Here is a 20,382-nt window from a genome sequence, read left to right as displayed (position 1 = left end):
TGAGGAATCATATGCAACGTAAAACATCTCTATCTCTTTATCTCTTATGGACTCTAAAGGTTACAACGTCGTTAACGAGTCCTGAAACTTGTCATTCTGTCTGGCCGTCAATAGCTTAGCCCAAGCGTGATCACTCCCCGCCGATACAAGCACACTAACTCGATATCAGTTCCTGTACACTCGTACTAACATTTCCAAACTTAATTCACTCAAAACGTGTAGGACCTTTAAGATACTGTTATCTGACTCGCGCTTCCAATGTGCACAGCTGTCATCCACGTTTAGAACCCGTCTGAAAAGCTACACTTCATCTCAAAGTAAGTGAAGAAAGTTTTGTGACTTGTTGCGGTTTTTAACCTTGGTGAGGTAAACAGCCTTGAGATTGAACTACATGTTTCACACGGTGGGGTGGGAACAGCGCTGCCAATGGACCAGAAAATGAGCTAACTCACAAGGCGGTCTACAAGAGACAGGTTCAACTACGGTCGTAATTTGTTTTCATCGTAAGATAATTTTATCACTTTATTTAAAAAAAAAACAACTTCAAAAGATAAAAGAAAGGTACCTTACGATGCATCAATATGTAGTTGTCATTGTCGATGTATCTTAAAACCTACGTGCCCCTGCAGTTCTAGAGGAAGCTGCTAGGGAGCCCAAACCTACATCAAGTTTTTTTTCGGACAATAAGTTTTAAAGCTATCTGCTACCAAAAAAAAATCAAGACCATAGCAGGTCGAGGAAAAAGCCAAATGTTCTGTTGCAATACCAAGGGCAGCCGCCAGACTTGACCTTGAACTTTGTATTCCCAAGATCTTCTAACATACCAAATATCATCACAACCAATCAAGTCGTTCTTAAGTTGTTGTTTTTAACAATCACAGGGTATATTAAGGGTATACAAGTCTACATAGATTTCTTACTAAATATTCAGATTAAAACAGTGTAACTTAGTCCATATGAGTGTTTCCATTTTTAAACTTAGCAATGGTGAATATTCCTAGCAATATCATTTCATCATGATCATATCAAGTCGTTCTTAAGTTATACCCGGAAACGCAGACAGACACACAGGGACAAAGATACGCTTGAAAATCAGTTCTTCAATTTTTAATGGAGGAAAATCTGCATATTAGACACTTATGGACATATTGTGGTAAAAGTTATCCCGTATATTACAATGTACCGGAAGTCAATGGATGAAGAAATACACGAATTTCACATGATCAGCGAGGGAATTCATGATAAGGCAATGTGTGAATACCAGCACACAAAAAGATTCTTCACGGCTAAATTTCCCGTTGCATTATTCAAATTCATAACCAAATATGGCAATGTAATGTCGTTAATACGTTTAGTTCCGCACGTCAAACCTTGAAGTTACCGGAATTTTACCAGAGGTTAGAAGGGGTCAGACGACGCTTTTCTTTAAAAAAAAAAGAACATCTCTGCACACGTTTGTCGCTATGCGCCATCGACCAAGCAGGAACAAGATAAAATATAGTGACGTGCATGTGCATAGTTCTTCCGTTTTGCAAATATCTTAATTGGTATATCCGGGACTTCCGAAGGAATATAAACTGGTCTGGCGACATGATTGGCCTCATACCCTCTTGATCATACACACAAAGGACGCTCGCTGGAAGACAGAGGTCAATGATGTGCTAACTAGCAACAACCAGCGATGAGCAACGGTGTCCAAATATACTGGTAAGAAACTCTGTTTTGTTTTGTTTTCTTTCAAGGTCTTCATAGAATGTGCCTATAATTATACTAGCGATACTACTTGTGATACTGGATCTATGGCAAGTTTTTCCCTCATTTATGTTTTTCTTGGAATTTCATTTGCATCATGCATGACAGCAAGGAATGCATGAGAGAAGCCTGTGTGAATGTACTAGTATATCCCACCTGCTGTATTGAGTAGATCTAAATGCACGTCATGGCGTTCGCTACATTTTCCAGTAAGTCTCTGAAGAATACGACTGATTCCATGCACTCTTAGGATCACAATATGATGGCGCCAGAATAATATCTAAGTAATATCTTTCCCGCAATGTCTTAAAGCTTTCAGAAATATGAAACTGTCTTTACACTTGGTGCCAGCAAAAATCGAAAAGAAAATATATCACGGCTGGAAACTTTTGTGCACCGTAAAATGACGTCAATGTCGGGACCGACATTCTTCCTCCACGTCTGCTTTTCGATTTTTTTATCCATTTGTTTTTATCTGTCTGTCTTGCAAGTGTCCTATAAGCGACACTGAGGCAGGCGCCAAGGATGTATCATATCTTAATCGATCACAGTACTAGTTAGACAAATCATGCCCAACATAGTAATGGGAGAATATTAAGATCTGGGAGTTGCAGCTGCGCTCCCTGTCCATACCCATCCATTCTGTCCACTGCTGGTAGCAGGGATGTTCCCACTATCAGCTACATGTCCTCCCCTTTAGGAGTTAATCGATCGATAGGGGCATTTCTGATTAAGATTGCGGAATAAATAAAATCTGGTGTCTCCCGCCAGTTGCGTTATACGCCTACAACCGGTCACTTCTGCGTGGGTTTGACGTACTCCGACTTTTTTATAATGTTCACATCCTTTCACATTTCTTGGAAGACAGCCACGAAGCAAGAAGAATTCGAAGAAGAAGTAAGTTCAGTTTTGTCTTTTGCGCCCACTCGCTTAGAATTCTACCTGACTCAGGCTTTCGTCCGTGACATGTTGGTGGTGAGCATCTGGATTAGAACATTGAAATGTTCCAGCTTCTGTCAGTCGGGCATAAGCAGATAAGTGAAAAAAATTCTATTTTTCAACAAAAATGTTCAGTGTACATGTACTACTAGACAGTTAGATATTATGCCATCAGTCATAGTAATTCACCCATCCACAGCCAATTTAGAGCAAAGTTGGCGTAAAATTAGTCCGTACATTTCAGGTTGACCTTTCAATTTTACCGTAGTTTTTATTGCCATCGAAAATGATAACAACATTCATTGTACATTCAGACAGGTTAGCCTCTCTAACATTGTGTGCACTTTTTTTTAGTTTAGGGCAAAAACCGTAAGATTGATTTTTTCTTCCGATTTAGATTCAATCGCTAATTCGTAACTACTCGGGTGAAGAGGAACGCCATTAACTATGTAGCGTTTAATCAACTCCACAGTTCTGCATCATTAGGCTGTTGACACCCTCTCTTCTAGGCTTGACACTTCAGTTTCGTCAAAGGAGCTAGCGGAGGAGCTCGCTCTTCCCTTAAGGGACTCTCACTGCACTTGGGGCACCGGTGCGGCACTGCGGGGTTCGTTCACTGCGGCACTGTTGTGTTATTTTCGCCGATTGTTTATAATTTAGATATTGCGCAATTTGTAAAAGTATGATTAAGAAAACAACAAAATACACAAAACGTCGTTTATTATCTTTGAAATTCGTTGAGTAATCTTTCGAACCCCACAGTGCCGCATCGGTGGCGCAAGTGCAGTGAGATACCATCTTTATGAAGATTGTTTTGTAGTTCTTTTACACGAACTTCATAGCAATACTAAGGGAAAATAAAAGGACGGCTGTACGAATAGAACTTCAAGACGAAACAGTTAATACAGATATGGAAAGCGATAGAGACTGAAATTTCAATGATGCCTGAATAGTTTGCATAAAAAGAAGAGGCTGTCAGGAACTTCCTCTCTCACTGTATATTACTTTTTGGTTGAGCGAACTTTCGATGTAATAACCTTTGGGCAGTCTGGTCTTGTTGACTGTGCATTTGAACATGATTTCAAGTCACGTTCCAGATGTATTATCGTGCTACTATCCACTCACTTTAATTCCAAGTTCAATATCCAATTCGACAAGGTTGAACAGAAAGAAAGTGTTCTCAGATTAACTGTCAGAGGAGAACAATAGTTAAATAGCCCGGGTGCCTAGACCCATCATCACTCGTCAGGGAGTTGACGGAATCTCAGAGTAATCTTTCAGCACGGCGGCGCGGAAACTCGCTCGCGCACGGAGGGAGGAAGTGAGCGAGCCGTTCATGAATGGCAAGCTATCAATCATGTCGGGGACAACCTTGTACGTGATTTCACGTTCATGGCCAGTCTGAACGTGTCGGAATGCGTGTCTGGCTAAGTTGTTCCTGCTCCTGTTGCCCCATGGCATTGGTACATTGTGGGTACATTGTAGGACAGGCTTGAACAAGTTTGTAACTTCAACAGGTTCACTAACTACCACTGAAGAGACAGCCCTTTCCAAAACCGTTTATTGGAGGTCGTAATAAGGTGGAATAGGCTATAGTGCGTATACACAGGCCCATTCCACTTGATAGCTGCGACCTAGATTGGTGTAATTTGTGTAACATTGACTTCATAATTAGTACATCATGCAAATTTCCATTGTGTTTCGTTGTAACTCAAAAAGCCAGAAAATTACAGAAAGATTCATTCTTAGTCTATGAAATTCGTTCAGCGATATATCAAATTTCAGATCGTATCGCGATCGCAGGGAGGCCGCTGACCTAGTGGCTGTATTAAAGCGGCTGTTTATAAGTATTTCACTTCTGCAACATTTTAGACATCATTTCCTGCATAGATCTAAGAAACCACTTGCAGACGAGACGGCCAAGAGAATGATGTCATCGAACCGGAGCTAATTGTTCGGCGACATATGGCATTGAGGTCTATTGCTAGTTAATCACCCAAACTCAGCTCGTTTCAGTAATACCCCCTTTCCACTAGACGGCGACCGCGCTGCGCTCTCATTGCGACGTACAAAAGATGAGCGCAATCTTCGATTTCATCCAGGGAGTATCATAGAAAATGTAAACGTGTGACAAAAAAGACAGCAAAACGCGCAAATCTTAAATACTTTCGTTGCTTTTTCTACAAAATTCGTTGAACGATCTGTCAAATTTTAGGTTGCAGCAGAGAGAGCGCGGCGACAACGCCAAGTGGAAAGGGGGTATAAGCGGCTATCAGTAAATGGAGGAGAGACAGCGCTGAAGGACAGTCACGAAGATGACATTAAACACCGGACATTTTACTGGCGCCAGCTTAAGCCCCACTGGGAGCTACTGAAACAAGTCATCCCGCCTTGATGGGCACTAATTGATATGACACATTTCATAAATATCTCCTAATACCTTGTGAACGAAGCTGATAATCTGAAATTATATCTGGGTAATTATTTAATAAGGTTGTTTTTTGCGGATAGCATTCAACAGGTGAGTGTCATGCAGTCAATAAAACGCACTCTAGTACAATCGGCCGTTTCTGTGCCCAGATTACATACTCACAAGGCCCGCCGGCTGCATTTGGAGTTGAGAGATATTTTGTAACCGGTATGATAGCAATGTCGCATTGATTGAATGTTTGGTTATGTCGATTTAGACCAGCTTGTCTTATGCCAAAATCGTACAAAAGAAACATATTCAATAGGACTAATTGAGGGAATGAGATAGGAGAGATGCACTTAAGTTGCCGATCAATCTAGATCTTCAATAATCAATATCATAGAAGGAAAGGAAACGACGATAATGATAACCCTTGTCACTTGCATAAATTTTACCTTCTACTTTATTTCCGGTTATCATAGCGATGATATAGTTTGAAAGGCATGAAAAAACGACAACTTGAACTTTCTGGAACATTCTAACGGTATTGACGCGTACGTCAAACTGTGGTTGATAATTTTGTTATCTACAGTTTGCACTCCTCAACATTTATGAGATGTCTGATCCATCAAAAGTTTTAAAAACAAGTCAGGGATGAATATACTAATAAAACCTCTAACTTTGAATCTGATATCTGTTCAATGATTTGCCGAAAGCAAAATGACGTACTCAGAAGTCATTTAAAGTAGAACGCGGTACTTCACTTTTGGTTTACCAAAGATTCATATGATTTTTCTTGCTTGGAGTTATTATGAGACGTCAACTTGTTGAGCAATTTGCCGAAAGCAAAAATACATAATTAGAAGTCATTTAAAGTAGGACACGGTACCTTTGCATAATGTTTTAGATCTTCCCTTTTGGTTTATAAAAGAGACATATATTTGTGCTTACTTGAAGCTATTTTGAGACGTCAGCTGAGAAATGCACACGAGAGAGGGTTTTTCTACTTCAAATGTGTCTTGCCCATAAACGTCACATTCAAGTCCCGTCCCTTTCTTCAACCTCCTGGAAAATTGCCCAGATAATGAAAAAAAGCTTACATTAAGGCTGCTTCTCAGAAACAAATGTGCGACAGTGCCCGTGCGCCTCCGGTGGGGATTTTGTGTCACACTGTGCGTTTAGGAGATAACTGCGTCGGCTTCTCGCAGCAAAATTATCACAAATTTGACGTTCACATTAAACTTCCCAAGTGATCTATTCAATGGAGTACTAGAGCATAGGAGCTGACCTAGAAATGGCGAAATTTGGCACTTACATGCTCTTTTCTCCAACGTGAAATGGGATTTCGTTCCCGGAAATCGTCGAGGACTATGGCATGATGCGGTTCAGGTACCATTTGTAATAACTTGATGGCTACTACACTCGTTACAAACGCACCTCTGTTACACAACACCTCACATACATAAACGCCATCTCTCCACGGCTGTATTCCCAGATCGTCTCAGCACTGCTGAGGACCGTCGAATTCATCATTCACTGATAAGAGGTCTAAAAAGTCACATATTAGTCTCCGTTTAATATTTCACTTTTGGAACACAATCAATAAGGATACATTCATCTGATCCTTTCCTTTTGTTCGTTTCCCCAAAAGAAGAGGTTTTTGAAAATAGTTCAATTGAAAACCTGTGGCGATACCCATCCGGCGAATCATTTCATGTCCACAAAGGCCACTGGTTTAATCTACACCGGCTAGGATTTAATACCATCTGATATTTCTGAGCTCATAACTCCACGCAATATTGCAATAACCATGTGCAGTGTGGCGATTGAAAAGGCTATGTTCTGCAATCTTGTTGATAAGTCGAGGGCAGGCCTATCCTTTGGTCAAGATTTTCGTGGTCTCATAGCACAACAATGAATGAATATCATGTGTGATGGGGGAGATCTGGTTTTGTGATTGCGAATGTTTCAAGGTGACTGCATTTAGTCGTGGGCTTCTAGATAAGCTATGACTCATACGTCATGCTGTTCCTACGGAGTTCTAGGTATGTAAAGGGGAGGATTTGCAGTCCACAAACCTGGAAAAACCTCAGTGGAACAATTATCGCGTACATGTATGTCATACATGTTCATCTTGTAAAGTTACGTAGGAATTGTTGGGGTCTGTGTCCGGGGTATCGACGTTTACGTTTTACATAGTCGTTCATTCCTCCTCCTGCACTCTCTTCGGTAAAGCAAAAGATAAAGTCAAATAGATGATAAAGTAAACTGGGTCGATTTCGTCAGGATCAATCTATTTTCCTCCTTCATTTTTGTAGATATTAAATATATAAGATATAAAATTTGTATCAACAGGCATTTGAAATAGAAGTCTCTGTTGTCCCCTGTTCTATTTTGCTGCCGTTTTAGCTCACCCTAGGCGAGCAGGCGTAATGCTTTACGGGACCTGCAGTACTCTGATAGCATTAACAGCCACTCCCGTTTCCCTGGTGATGAATAACAGCTCTATAAGAGGTCATGAACTCGACAGAAAAGGGGACAGCCGCCACATCCGGGAACTAGACTAGCCCGATGTGCCCCATGGGAAAATTAGACTTTCACTCACATGATGGTAACGTTACTTATGTATGAATACGTATCAACAGATTCATGGAATATTGATATAACATACAATAATGCACAATCACAACCTGTCAAGAAAGTCATATTTCTTTCGGCTTGAACGAGCTAGTTAGACGCACCACTTCAGTGATTTTTAAGTAGAAAAAATGGGTACATAAAAGATCAAAGTTCAAACAAGCTATCATCTGTATTGGTACATGTAGTTGCCGATTCTGGTTTTGTGGGCTCATATCTCGGAAAGAACGAGCGATCGCTGTTGTTGTTTACATTGACGGCTGATGCCCACCAGGACGTCAGTAGATTGGATTAAAAATTGATATTCAAATTAACAGATCCAATTATTGGTTAATATGTAAATCAGCTTTTTGTTCAACACCTGCTTTTTGCCTACCACTACGTCATGCACCGTGACATCATCGCGATCGCTCGTAAGTAGGGGTGAGTACCGGTACAGAAATTTCAGGTCCAGGTCCGGTTCAGGTCCAGAGGATCAGGCCCAGGTCTGGACCTGAACCTGATTCAATATTTGAAAACTTGTGAATGGACAATGGTCCATTTCGTTACAAATAAATCTGTTTTGTGGAATATTTGAATCCCACTGGCGTTTTGAACGCCTACAAAGCTAATTGCCTTTGTACGATTAAGTGTAAAACTTGGTAGAAATGACTATAGACTCTACCGTACTTCGCTCTTGTTATTTTCCCCGACCGGTAAGCCCCAAGTCATATAATGTGTTCATTTTCCAATAGCTCCAACATCCGGTCCACCGAATTTTTACAGGTCTGGTTTTTCTGGACCGGTCTTATAAGAAAAACCGGTTTTGTACAAGTACATCGTACTACTTGTAAGGCCTACTGGATCAGGTGGTGCCGGCGGCGTGGCTCCCAGGTGATGACAACAGAAATCGCACAGGAGACTTTTCAGTGGGCCAATGGCGAAATTTAATGGGCATCTAATGATCAATAGAGGTCATTAAGGTCAAACTTGTAATTTTATTCCCTATGAACCATGTAATTTGTGAACGGAAAGCTCGCCTACACTATCATAATAGGTTGCAAAGCCGCTGATGCCAAAACAAATCACCTAACCTAATTTACTAATACCAACGATTGCCTCCCGTTAATCTATGGCATAAATAAACCGCGCGACCGATGCTAATTCTAATCGAATGACTCTGAGAGGTCAAACTCTTCCACGGGGAGAATCAGATTGCCATCACTAACATCAGAGTAATGAGTGATTTACCACCATTCCACTAGGCCTGTGACCTCGCTGCGACTGGAATTGGACAGATAACGACTATCATAGATTAAAAACAACAAGACAACAAATGTATTCTTGTCTTTTTACTCGTACATATATTTACATGTTGTACGATATTCTTATCATGGAATCAAAGGTCACAAAATCCAATTCAGGTCGCTGCAATCACCGTCCAGTGGAACTAGGGCGTTAGAGTAATGATAGGGACACCAACTGTCCTATCAAGAAGTTTTCAACTTTTCTGATGAGGGTTTTGAGATGGTTTGGTTGAAATAGCAGGTGGTAGGTCTGTGGGCTATATCCTGCTCCTCGGTAAAGAACTTATAAAGACCTTTCCAACTGATGTCCTGTAGAGATTTAAGTCAGTGTGGATGATTGAATGTTATGGTGAAGTCACGTTGTTGCAGTAAGTGTGATCTGAAGTGGCACGGAATGAGTTTCATCTTGTACGTTGGTGATTGCCTTGTAAGTCGTTACGTGTTCAGACGACTATTACACGAAGATTGAAATGAGCCTCTGTAGCGTTTTAGTCCCTCCCGGAGTAGATAAGACTAAGATGTCTATTCCCCGACAAGATCCCAGGAGTATCGCTAACTTGGATGGAACACGGAGTCTGACTATAGGGGAAAGGAACATGGCATATATAGTTTGTTTCCATTAGTACTAATAACATTAGGTCTCTAAACGCTAATCATTTCATTCAGCTGTATGCGTGCTCACGCCTGCCCCTTACTCATCTTAGACTTCCAACGACCGTGATCGCCACTGACGTCTTATGGAACAATCTCAGATTAAAGCTATTGTTAGGTCCATAAAATAGTAGACATTTTGTCAACAAGATCTGTACGTTATGCCATTACATATATACAGGCAGTCTTTTAATCAAATGTGGTACCGCTTCTAAGTTACGTCAGCTGTTCCTTTTTTTATTCTTCAGAAAGACCAAGTTGATTTAACTTTGTGTTCTATCCAAGGTTTGTTAGGTTCCATATGGTTAACCTGGATGGCGTCTTTATGTAATCACCAATGATTATAGTTTGCAATAAAAAATTAAATAAAGATTTGAATGAATTGCACCGTCCTGCTAAAATGTTATAATTAGCTGCATTTCTACATACACAAGAACACAAACCCACCTACATACTCGCACATACATACATACATTCAAACATACATACATACATACATACATACATACATACATTCAAACATACATACATACATACATACATACATACATACATACATACATACACACATGCATACACAGGTGCCGCACTTCACCTTTTTTCTTAGAAAAAAAGAAATAAAAGTAAGTAATTCTGACCAACAGCCTGGTAGATTTAGATAGCCCTTACACTCATCTTACGCTGTCCGATTGGCGCGTCAATCAAAAATCATGTGTGGCCCATACTATGCAATTCTACAGGTGTTTACCAGCCAAAGAATAGACCAGCTCGGAAATTGCCCCGTACACTTTACAACTGGGAAATAACTAGCCGTCGGCTCGGAAACGCTTCAACTGGGATGATTTATTATCTGTTACGCGGATAACATATAACGTTTGGTTAGATTTGAAAAATACGGCAAATTACTTAAAGTTTGTATGCATAACTTACTAAGAAAGAAATCAAAGCAAATGCCATCGATGGGTTATTTCATCTAGCTTTGTCAGTCCTACGTCAATGTTTACGAAAATCCTGTACACCAGAATGACAGTGACAAAAAGATGTCAGCAGGTCCATTATTTGTTCTGCGGGGTCTTCCCCATCTGGAACATACCATAACGCCATTTCCTGTAGATTGTTGCGACGGCTTCGTCACTGCTTGCCGGCTGACGTGCATGTACGGACCTATGGTACATTATGGTATTGATCTCTGGGCGGGGCTTAGCCAAACCCCACAAAGCACTGATGACCGTAGGATACAGTATAAGTAGTGTGCGGTTGTTCCGAGCTGGTCAGATCGGTAGATGTGAAAATCGCGGGTAGGAGATTTTCTAGAGAGTTCTGTAGTAGGTCTACGTGGGTGTGCGTTCTTCTACAACAGTTATTGAGGTATGTTGCTTTCGGTTCTTTGCCTAGAATAAGCTTGTGACATGTTGAAAGGCGGTAGCTTAAGAGACCCCAAACACATCAGACTATGATGGCAAAAGGATGTGCTGAAAGTTTTTGTTTTCCTGCCTCGTCTTTATTGTCGAACCAACCAATCTGTCGAACCGCTGCAACTCTTCCTGTTTTGTTTTTCAGCCGCCTATGCAGTCTTGTTCTAGTTATTTCTTTCTGTAAGTCTTGATGTGCGTTGTAGGCTTTACACTTGGCGCGTAAAACTTGTCCCGGCAAAATGAAACGATTAGGTGTTGGTGTATCAACTGGCAGGTGCAACTTGAATAATCTGATCAATATCATTTGATTTAGTCCTTCATTCTCCGCCCTCCTAACATAACGGTCGATGTATACTTTCTGTGTTATTTATAAAGATTCGGGTCAAGAAAGGATGAAATATATACTGTCTACAGGGTTAATCCACGCCTGTTGAAGCTAATTTCACGGCCCATGTAGCAAATTAACTCAATACCCACAAGTGGTTTCAGACTCAATCCAATCCGCCGCGTACCAAGTCCAATAACGGTGCGTTTGCCAATGATAAATGTAGATTTAGACTAAGCCAGCCTACAACACTTTCCTTGACGCACTTCGGGTGCACCGCGCACTTGTGCTATCAACAGCTCACGACCGCAAACACGCCGAGGAAATTTATCAGTCATTAGAGTCTGCTATGGTAATCTATAACAGATAGGCCATTATGTTTTTTATATCATTCGCAGCATGTTCAGCCGTAACGACTGTTTTATTCAAAGAGCCATTATATGAAGTTGATACGCTTGAATTATGAGGTAAACCCCTCTATCAGTTGTATTTCCCTTGTGGAGTTAAGCATGAGGTTTGTTCGTATTTCTGAAGTCACGACCTCAGAATGGGTTACCAGACTGCTAGCTATCGGAGAGAAATCTCCACTTTATTTGGGAATACTAGCAATGACTCACCAAAAGGCATTGACTAATTGATTGGAAAACAAAATAAACAATTTAGTCGGTAACATAAAAGTAATAAGCAGGATATCTACTAGTACTATTACCCGACGTGTGGCACCGTCCACACCAGACAGGTCGTTTCCCCTGGTGCCGTCATCTTTTCTGGGGCATTAGTGTCGCGCTCTGATTGTGCTTCAATTGAAAATATTCCCCCTGGATCCTCCCTCCCTGTACAGAGACTGATAGCTTTTTAGAGCTTTTATACTGCTGACTGATTGACTGTAGTTTCGATGGTGACGGTGGAATAGTCCAGTGACAGGAAAATGTATTCTGTGTTGCAGCTAATTCCTTGGTAAATCGAGAGACACCATCGAGGCTTTTATCGGCTTACGTGGAGAGACTACCAGCGATGAACTGAAGAGAGGTAAGCTCTCCAAGTTTTTTTGTCGCCGTCAAAAATCGGAAGCTGGTGCGCTCGTCCTGCCTTGCGTATTAGAAAGATAAAAGGAATGGTGAGCAGTTCTCTTTTGAACTCTTCTCAAGACTCAAAAGACAGGATTGATTCAACAGGCTTGGTGGATCAGGTAGTGCTGGCGGCGTGGCACTCAAGTGACGACTACAGAAATCGCACTAATCTGACTCAGAAGGCTTTCCAGTGGGCCAGCATGGGGACTTCTAGTGACGACGATGTCGGAGAACCGCCGAAATGGGCTCTGGTAATCGTGGCGGTCATCTTCTCCACCATTGCACTGACCGGCATCCTAGGCAACGGGACGGTCATCAGGATCGTGTGGTCAAACAAAACAATGAGAAACGTCCCGAACATTTTCATCGCAAGTCTGGCCATGGCCGACCTCCTGGTTCTGGTCAGCTGCGTGCCGATCACCGTGGCTAACTACTTCCTCGGGGAGTACGTTTTCGGCGACATCATGTGTAAACTGACGCCATTTGTCCAGTTCACGTCCATCGGAGTGTCCATCTTCACGCTGACGGCCATGAGTTACGACCGCTACCGAGCCATCGTCAAGCCGATGAGTCTCCAGGCTAATCACGCGCTCAGACGTACAAACATCTTGGCCGTTTCCATCTGGATAGGAAGCATGTGTCTGGCCATTCCGGACGTTGTCTTCTCAAAGGTGGTAGAACTCAACATCACAACCTTTAACGATACAAACCCTAACGACACGTCTGTGATATTCCTGCGCTCCTGTGCTCCGTTCCCGATGGAGTACAAACCGCTCTACCCCCAAGCTAAGGCTCTGGTACAGTTTACAGTGATGTACTGTATCCCACTCATCACCATCGGAGTCTTCTACGTCCTGATCGCCCGTCACCTCATCCTCTCCGCACGGAACATGCCCTGTAAGAACATGTCGACGGTTCGACAACTGGAGGCGCGCAAGAACGTCGCCAAGACCGTGCTGATCCTCGTGGCCATCTTCGCCCTGTGCTGGCTGCCCGTGCACATCGTCAACCTGTGGCTCTGGTTCTCCTGGGGGAACTCTCCCCTCCCACCCCCACCCCTGGTGCAGTTCGCAGGCATGGTCGTGTCACAGGGACTCATGTACTCCAACTCCTGTGTCAACCCCTTCGCGCTCTTCCTTCTCAGCAAGAGTTTCCGCGACCTCTTCAAACGGTACCTGTTGTGCTGCTGCATCACCGAGGCAGAGCGTAAGAAACAGTTGGAGGAGAACGCGATGAGGACACTGAGATATACGGCCCTCCGTCGGACTGTCACCACCACCAACAATACCGGCATGACACGAGCGGACACGTGCTTGTCAACCATGACAGTCCTCTAGACACAGATCTAACCCTCACGAGACTGAAACAATTCGTGACCTTTCCTCAAATGGTGAGCGATGGTTCTACTTATGTACTTGACACTTGATCTTTTCCCAGAATCTAACAAGAAAGATCAAACGCACACATTCACATGGTCAGCAACAAAAACAGAAATGAGTTGCAACTTAGGGAAACAGTTACCAAAAGATCTCACATTTGCCATCTATGAATCAAGGTATCGATTGCTTAAAAGCCTTACATATTAACACTTTCAATAGGAATATAAACCATGTAATGAGTCTGATCAATAAAGCTAATTAAAGTATATTGCCCTAAGAAATGACTGGCAAGACATATGTGCAGACCAATTCAAATAGTTTGAATTCTAGTTTACACACTATGTAGCTGAACTCATACAATGCGTACCTACGCAAAATAATCAAACATTCCAAAAGGTTTGGCACCTAAGGAACATACTGAATACAAACGTAATGTGTTTTAGACAATGACAATAACGACCCATAAGATTTTGAGGCTTTCGAAGCGCTCAACAAAAGAAGTAAATCTCACATTGATTACGCCGTCCGTGGTGTCTTTGTACATTTTAAATCACCTTTAGTAAGCAGAGAAAAACAACGGTCACAAATTGATTAAGTGTTTATCAAAATTAAACGGGCATAATTTGGGACCAGGGTTCATTTACAGTATATAGATGTCCAAATTGATGGAACGGTTATTGATTGTATGTATGTAGAAAAGAAATTGAATATGTTGAGGAATAACTGCAGGAACACTAACCAGGATGAAGCTTGCGTCTCTGTCCCACATTTAAGACCTTCCCACGACCCGGCTTTGAATATGACTTTCCCGACTTTAGTTTTTCAAAATTCATAGTCATTTGGTGCAGAGGACATTTAAAGACTTGTAGGCATCTTCTCGTACCAACTCCCAGCCATAGATGACATTCCTTACGACTAACTCCCTACGATGGTCAGGGGAATGTCGGGAGGCCATGGTTGGCTGTGCGACAGTACAGAAGCTTGACCAAAATCTAGCTGGAATAAAACGACTACCTTTTAGATTAGCCAAAGGAAATTGTACAGAATATGTAGTTGTAATATTTTCTTAGACTACAGCACACAATCTCATACAATCTCCATTTCTCACACACACCATGTAAAAGAGATGACATCATAGAACCCCATGGATCTGTATAGTTGAGGTGCAATCTGTGTATATTTCCGTCGATCAGTGACTGATATCCATGTAAACTTTGAGTGATACCAAATGCCTTTGTGTAGATTTTTTGGCGTGATAGATGGCATCTCCGCATAGATACGACATCCATGTATAGCTTTACCCAGGGTTTAATCTTACATGCTTACTACTCTTGATTGTTTCAACAAAATACTTTGATGAGTACAGTCAAATTGTGATTTTGAAAGAAAGTACCTGTATAATCAGAAAATAGACAAAACGAGTGAGGACCAAAACGATGTCTATAATGTTATGACTGCACTGCAAGAAATGTCGGTGCCCTGTGAAAAGTTATTGCTTTGATTACTTTACGTCTTTGGACAATACGGGCAAATTGATATAAAATGTGACAGTTACTCCACCGAGGTGACTTCCTGGGCTTTGTGAAATTGACCGGTTACTGCCCAATTGTGTACGATATTTGTGTGGACTTTTCAACCGATTTGTGATTGTCCAAGTGTACCATAACAGCCTACATGTGCCATAATGTCAAGATGGGTAATATACTGTATTTTGGCCATGTTGTGCTGAGCAGTGTAGTATGTGAAGCGATGTATGATGATGTACACAAAATAGATAATTGTAGAAATATGTACTGATCAGTAAGGCTTGCTGTTTTGTTAACATACATATTCGAAGGACCAACTGTAAAGATAGTCGTATATGCTGTAGTTCACTGTGAGATATATTTCATCCTTGTCGGATCAGTGTAGTTTACTATGAGATAGAGAAGGTATGTTATAAAGTCAAGTTGTGTATAGAAATTCAAGATATGACTACCGCGTTGTATTTAAAATTATATTTTTGTCTAGTAATTAAATCTAAGAGAAAGTGTAAGGCGACCATATGCATATCACCATGTAACAGATATACATGTGTACTGGTATACTATATTATTACCTTCGCCAAGAAGGTTATGTTTTCGGCAGCATTCGTTTGTGCGTCTGTTCGTCTGTATGTCTGTCAATACGAAAACCCGAGAATGCCTGGATGGATTGTTGAAATATTTGATTTTGGCCCCTTATGGAGAGGTTTTCTATGGTACAGCAGTGGAACGTGTCGTTTTGATATCTCGTGTTCTGGACATAAATAATCTCTTTTTGTTTATCAATAATCAGACTCTAACATTTCGGCTTCAAAATGATTGTCGGCAGACGCAATACACCTTTCTCACGCGGCGGCCATGATAGATCTAAAACGAGTTCAATGTGGCAAACAAAAGGCTGTCCATCATAATCAGCAGTTCGACCAATGGTAGCCTGCCAATTAGGAAATCGACCAATAAGTGAATGGCTGCAAATTCGTTAAAAATTTGCATTATTATGTCTTTATTTTGCATCTCTTAAGGGACCATGGGGTCAGTCTACACTACTCTAAATTGCTACATCTTTCGGTGCATAACACTTCTTGTAATATTTATTATTCTATCTTATATCATGAAAATTTGTGTGGTTTGGGGGAAAACTAAATGGGACCTGATTTTAGAAATAAGTTTTGTCTGTTTGCCTCATTGACCTCGTCTTCGATCTATCATGGCCGCCGCGTGAGAAAGGTGTATATAGACGAAACTAGCACGCAACAGGCGGTATTTTATTCTAGATAACCTATGGGACTATGTACATACTAGTATTTCCAATGTGTACTGAATAGCACGTACAGAAGATAGATGTTGTATTTTTCTGGAAATGTTTAATGTATACATGTACATGTACATTGAAAGTATGATTCAATTACAAAGATAAGGAGATGTGGTTTTATTTCTGATGAATTGCGATTCTAATGGCGTTCTAGTTTAGTGATAAGAGCATGTATACATTTCTTCTTTAGCATCTGTTCATTGCAATTCCCAGATGCCCCTGCTGACAAATACGCTGTCTCCCTGCACAATTGATTTTACGAAGGTGTCTTTACCAGAAGTGGTCCTTTAGCCCCTAATGCGTGGAAACGTAACGTACAGATGAATAATTAAACCTTGAAATGAGGGCATACGAGATTGATCTGTAACAAATTCCCATCTCCTCATCGATTGATGGGTTGTGATGGAATCAGCCATATCAAGGTGATTTCACGGGGTTAATGACATCATTACTAGTCTTATCAATAAATTCATGAAGAACCAAGAGTAAAACTGGTTCTATTAAAGTGTCAACGAAGATAATTGGATATGGGAAAACAACCATGAATTCATTTTACGTAAATGTTGACACATCTGATAATGACACATCATTGTACCATACTTTGGCTACCATTTCACTAGACGGCAACGTCACTGCGAACTAAATGTGACTTATATATATATATATGTAAACCTTGATTACGTATCATTTTAATATCATTCAAAGTATTCAGTGTAAAAAGTATAACTGAAGAGACAACAAAGAATACAAAGCGTGAAAAACATTTCTATCCGTGAAATCTACTGCGTGGTCTTTTAGGTTTCAACGCTATCACAGAGAGATCGCCGTCTGGTACAATGGGGCCTTGAGGACAGGAATTCATTTTCTAAAGAGTTGATATCGTCAGAGTTAACAGAGACATCACAGAGAAGTACCAGGGTGTTATCTTAATCTATTTTTCACGCCGAAACCTCCGACGACCACATTAACATTGTTCAGGCTCCAGTGTTCTCCCCTGTGTGATTCCACACGTACGTCTCTACAGGCCTTTACCCGTCTGTACATTATTGCTACGGACAACATTTTCCTGTTGTATCCACCAACCTACAGCCCGGGGCAATGTCTTCGTGTCAGCATTCTGACATTCTATATCTTCAGAATATTACAGGAGACAGTAAAGAATAACTCACTTTATGGTAAATTGCATTTTCTTATCACGCGGGCGGCAGTGCAATGGGGAGTACCGCTATACATCTTGATATGAATGTTCAAGCCTGCACACAATATGGCAGGTAAAAGCGCATGTGATAAGCAAAGTACATTTCTGGCGGAAACTCCCATTGCCCCCTCACGTATTGAACACCTACGCAAGTTTCACATTCATACTTTTATCTTGTTTTGGGATATAAAATGTCAAAGAAAACAAATTGCTTCATGACCAATAAAGTGATCATGATTGTCGGTATTAAATCGCCAGCATCTACAACAAATCGATCGTTTGTACGAATTTTAGAGACCATTTCTAGTCAAATGCATTACGAATATGCAAGGTCTAGATGTAGAACCGCCATACGTTCATTTATCGCCGCCAACTCTATGTAATGAGTGCAATATGCACATCCTGGAATCCTAAAGCACCAAGAACTAGAAATGTAAAAACTACAGATATTGTCAGGTGGAGACAAAAGCATACATTACCTTTGACGGGAAATTGACTACGAAAACCTGACTTACATTGTCGTTTCTTAATGACTTGGGAAAGTATGGTAATATCAAACATGTATACGTAAAACAATATTGGTCCGTTATCTAACTTCACCCGACATTATTGACTGATATTCACAGCCCAAAGCAATATGGCGGTCACACACATTAACAAGAGAGATACCCAACCCCGAGTTTTACAATAATCGATATCTATTAGAAAAATGAGCAAGTGAGATATATTTTGATAAACCTGCCAATCCAACAAATTGCTGATAACTTGCCACGATTCACCAGTGTGGATCAAACTAGGATATATTTTAATGAAGTATTTTACAACATAACGAAAGCAGAAAAATCCATCCATCATTATAAAAATCTAACGTTAGACAGTAAAAGATTCTCTCAAACCCAGTAACCCAAAGGTGAGGTTCGGTATCACAGGCATTTCAACACTATCGGTTATCGAAGAAAGTTTTCCCAGAAACTTTGCAACAAAACTAGTTGAACAGAACATAAAGTAATGGTTAAAGTTACATTGCAAATGTGATTTTAGAAACCATCCTTGTGGTATTTCACGTCTACCACTGGGAGATGAGTATTCTGAGAAAATATTTCCGAACTTTCAGCTTGCCCCTGACATTTTATTTCTGGGAACATTGACTTGCTAAGAATCAATTTGGTCAACATTAGACACTACACTGCGTTACTTCCAAACCATTGTATGTCGAAATGGCAATTTAGTAAATGCGTGCCGTGCCAGAGCTTATCTTAGTCTGCAGAGTTTTCTCATTGTAGCAGTAGGTCCACAAAACCACTCTAATTTCTTCCCTGCGGAGAAGCAACAAAGCGCCCAAAGCGCCGAACATCCAGGCGATTCGCTCATCCGGGACATCTGCTGACCCTATCCGAGACCTTTGGTAACCTCTTCCTTTCAAAGGAGGTTAATGGCGTTCTGTATGGGGTGCAGGGGAGCGCTGTTGCACTATGAATTGAAAATTCAGACATATAATGGGGTAGGGCTGAGAGCATTCAAAAAATCCATTGTACTGGGCTGTGGTGACGTTTTTAGGCAAATGCACGCTGTATGACATCCTACCATTACGGGGCTTATAAAGGGGCGTGTTACTTCATACTAACTATCTAGCTATAGGTTCCCTGGTACTTACCTATTTTTACCTTGCAATGGTGTTCATTTTCAAAGAATGGTTTACGCATAGACTACATCAATAGGAAGAAGGAGAAAATGATAAAGCTTGATATGAATTTCATCATTAGTAAAAGACAGATTCTCTTTAAATTTCAGTTTATATTCATAGACATACGACTCTAAATCATTCTCTATCCTGCAGGTGTATCATAGCCACCTGTGGATTCTTTCCCTTCAAGGCAGACACTTAAACGATGCACTTTAGGTTTGTCGCAGAATGGTCCCAGTGAGCCCGGTATGAACGAAATCACTTAATCTGGCCTATGGGGCCTGCATAGAGCATTCATCTTAACGAAGAAAGGCACTATGACGCAACACGCATGATTGAATAAAGATATTCAAAATATGAGCATTTTTTGTACAAAACAAACGTTTGTAGCTTTAATAGTGCTTCAGACAGCTACAAATTTATGATAGCTACGGCATTGTTAACGGTTCGAACAAGACTTTTGCTCAACAATGACATCAATTACCATCAATTACCCCCAACAAACATGATATTTCATGTGACAGACAGTCAATTTTGTAGGATTGAACATTTTCAATTTTGAAGCTCGCATTATTGAATTTTTTTCTGTGTGCTTGTGACCTAAATTATGTTCCGAAATGATTCTGTGTTGCCTTTCTTGATGTAATAACCATTTTTTTTTTAATTTCTGGCCCATCATCTCTCAGCTTGGACTGCTCCAAGAGATGACTCAGCCACTTGACCATTTCTACTACAAAGGTTCACATACCATTGTTCCATATGCCCTCATGTAAACCTTCTGAATCGATGTCTCCAATGCTC

General features: G+C 41.0%; 1 protein-coding gene across 2 annotated transcripts; it reads left to right on the top strand.

Moving 5' to 3' along the window:
- The first annotated feature begins 1,541 nt into the window (after window positions 1-1,541).
- LOC118423431 (gastrin-releasing peptide receptor-like) lies at window positions 1,542-16,218 on the top strand. 2 transcript variants are annotated; one of them, XM_035831584.1, is made up of 2 exons: window positions 1,542-1,707; window positions 12,362-16,218. In XM_035831584.1, the coding sequence occupies exon 2, from the start codon at window positions 12,530-12,532 to the stop codon at window positions 13,820-13,822; it is 1,293 nt and encodes a 430-aa protein (XP_035687477.1). In that variant the 5' UTR covers window positions 1,542-1,707; window positions 12,362-12,529; the 3' UTR covers window positions 13,823-16,218. The 2 variants fall into 2 exon arrangements, with proteins under 2 accessions (XP_035687477.1, XP_035687478.1); XM_035831585.1 differs by lacking the exon at window positions 1,542-1,707 and adding an exon at window positions 10,242-11,043.
- Window positions 16,219-20,382: the final 4,164 nt, after the last annotated feature.

This window comes from Branchiostoma floridae, chromosome 9, assembly GCF_000003815.2.
Source record: "Branchiostoma floridae strain S238N-H82 chromosome 9, Bfl_VNyyK, whole genome shotgun sequence".
Lineage (NCBI taxonomy): Eukaryota > Metazoa > Chordata > Leptocardii > Amphioxiformes > Branchiostomatidae > Branchiostoma > Branchiostoma floridae.
This window is presented reverse-complemented; position numbering and strand designations above follow the sequence as displayed.

What these genes read in the sequence shown, in the direction of transcription:
- LOC118423431 (XM_035831584.1), top strand. Translation starts at nt 12,530, where the DNA reads ATGGTGAGCAGTTCTCTTTTGAACTCTTCTCAAGACTCAAAAGACAGG.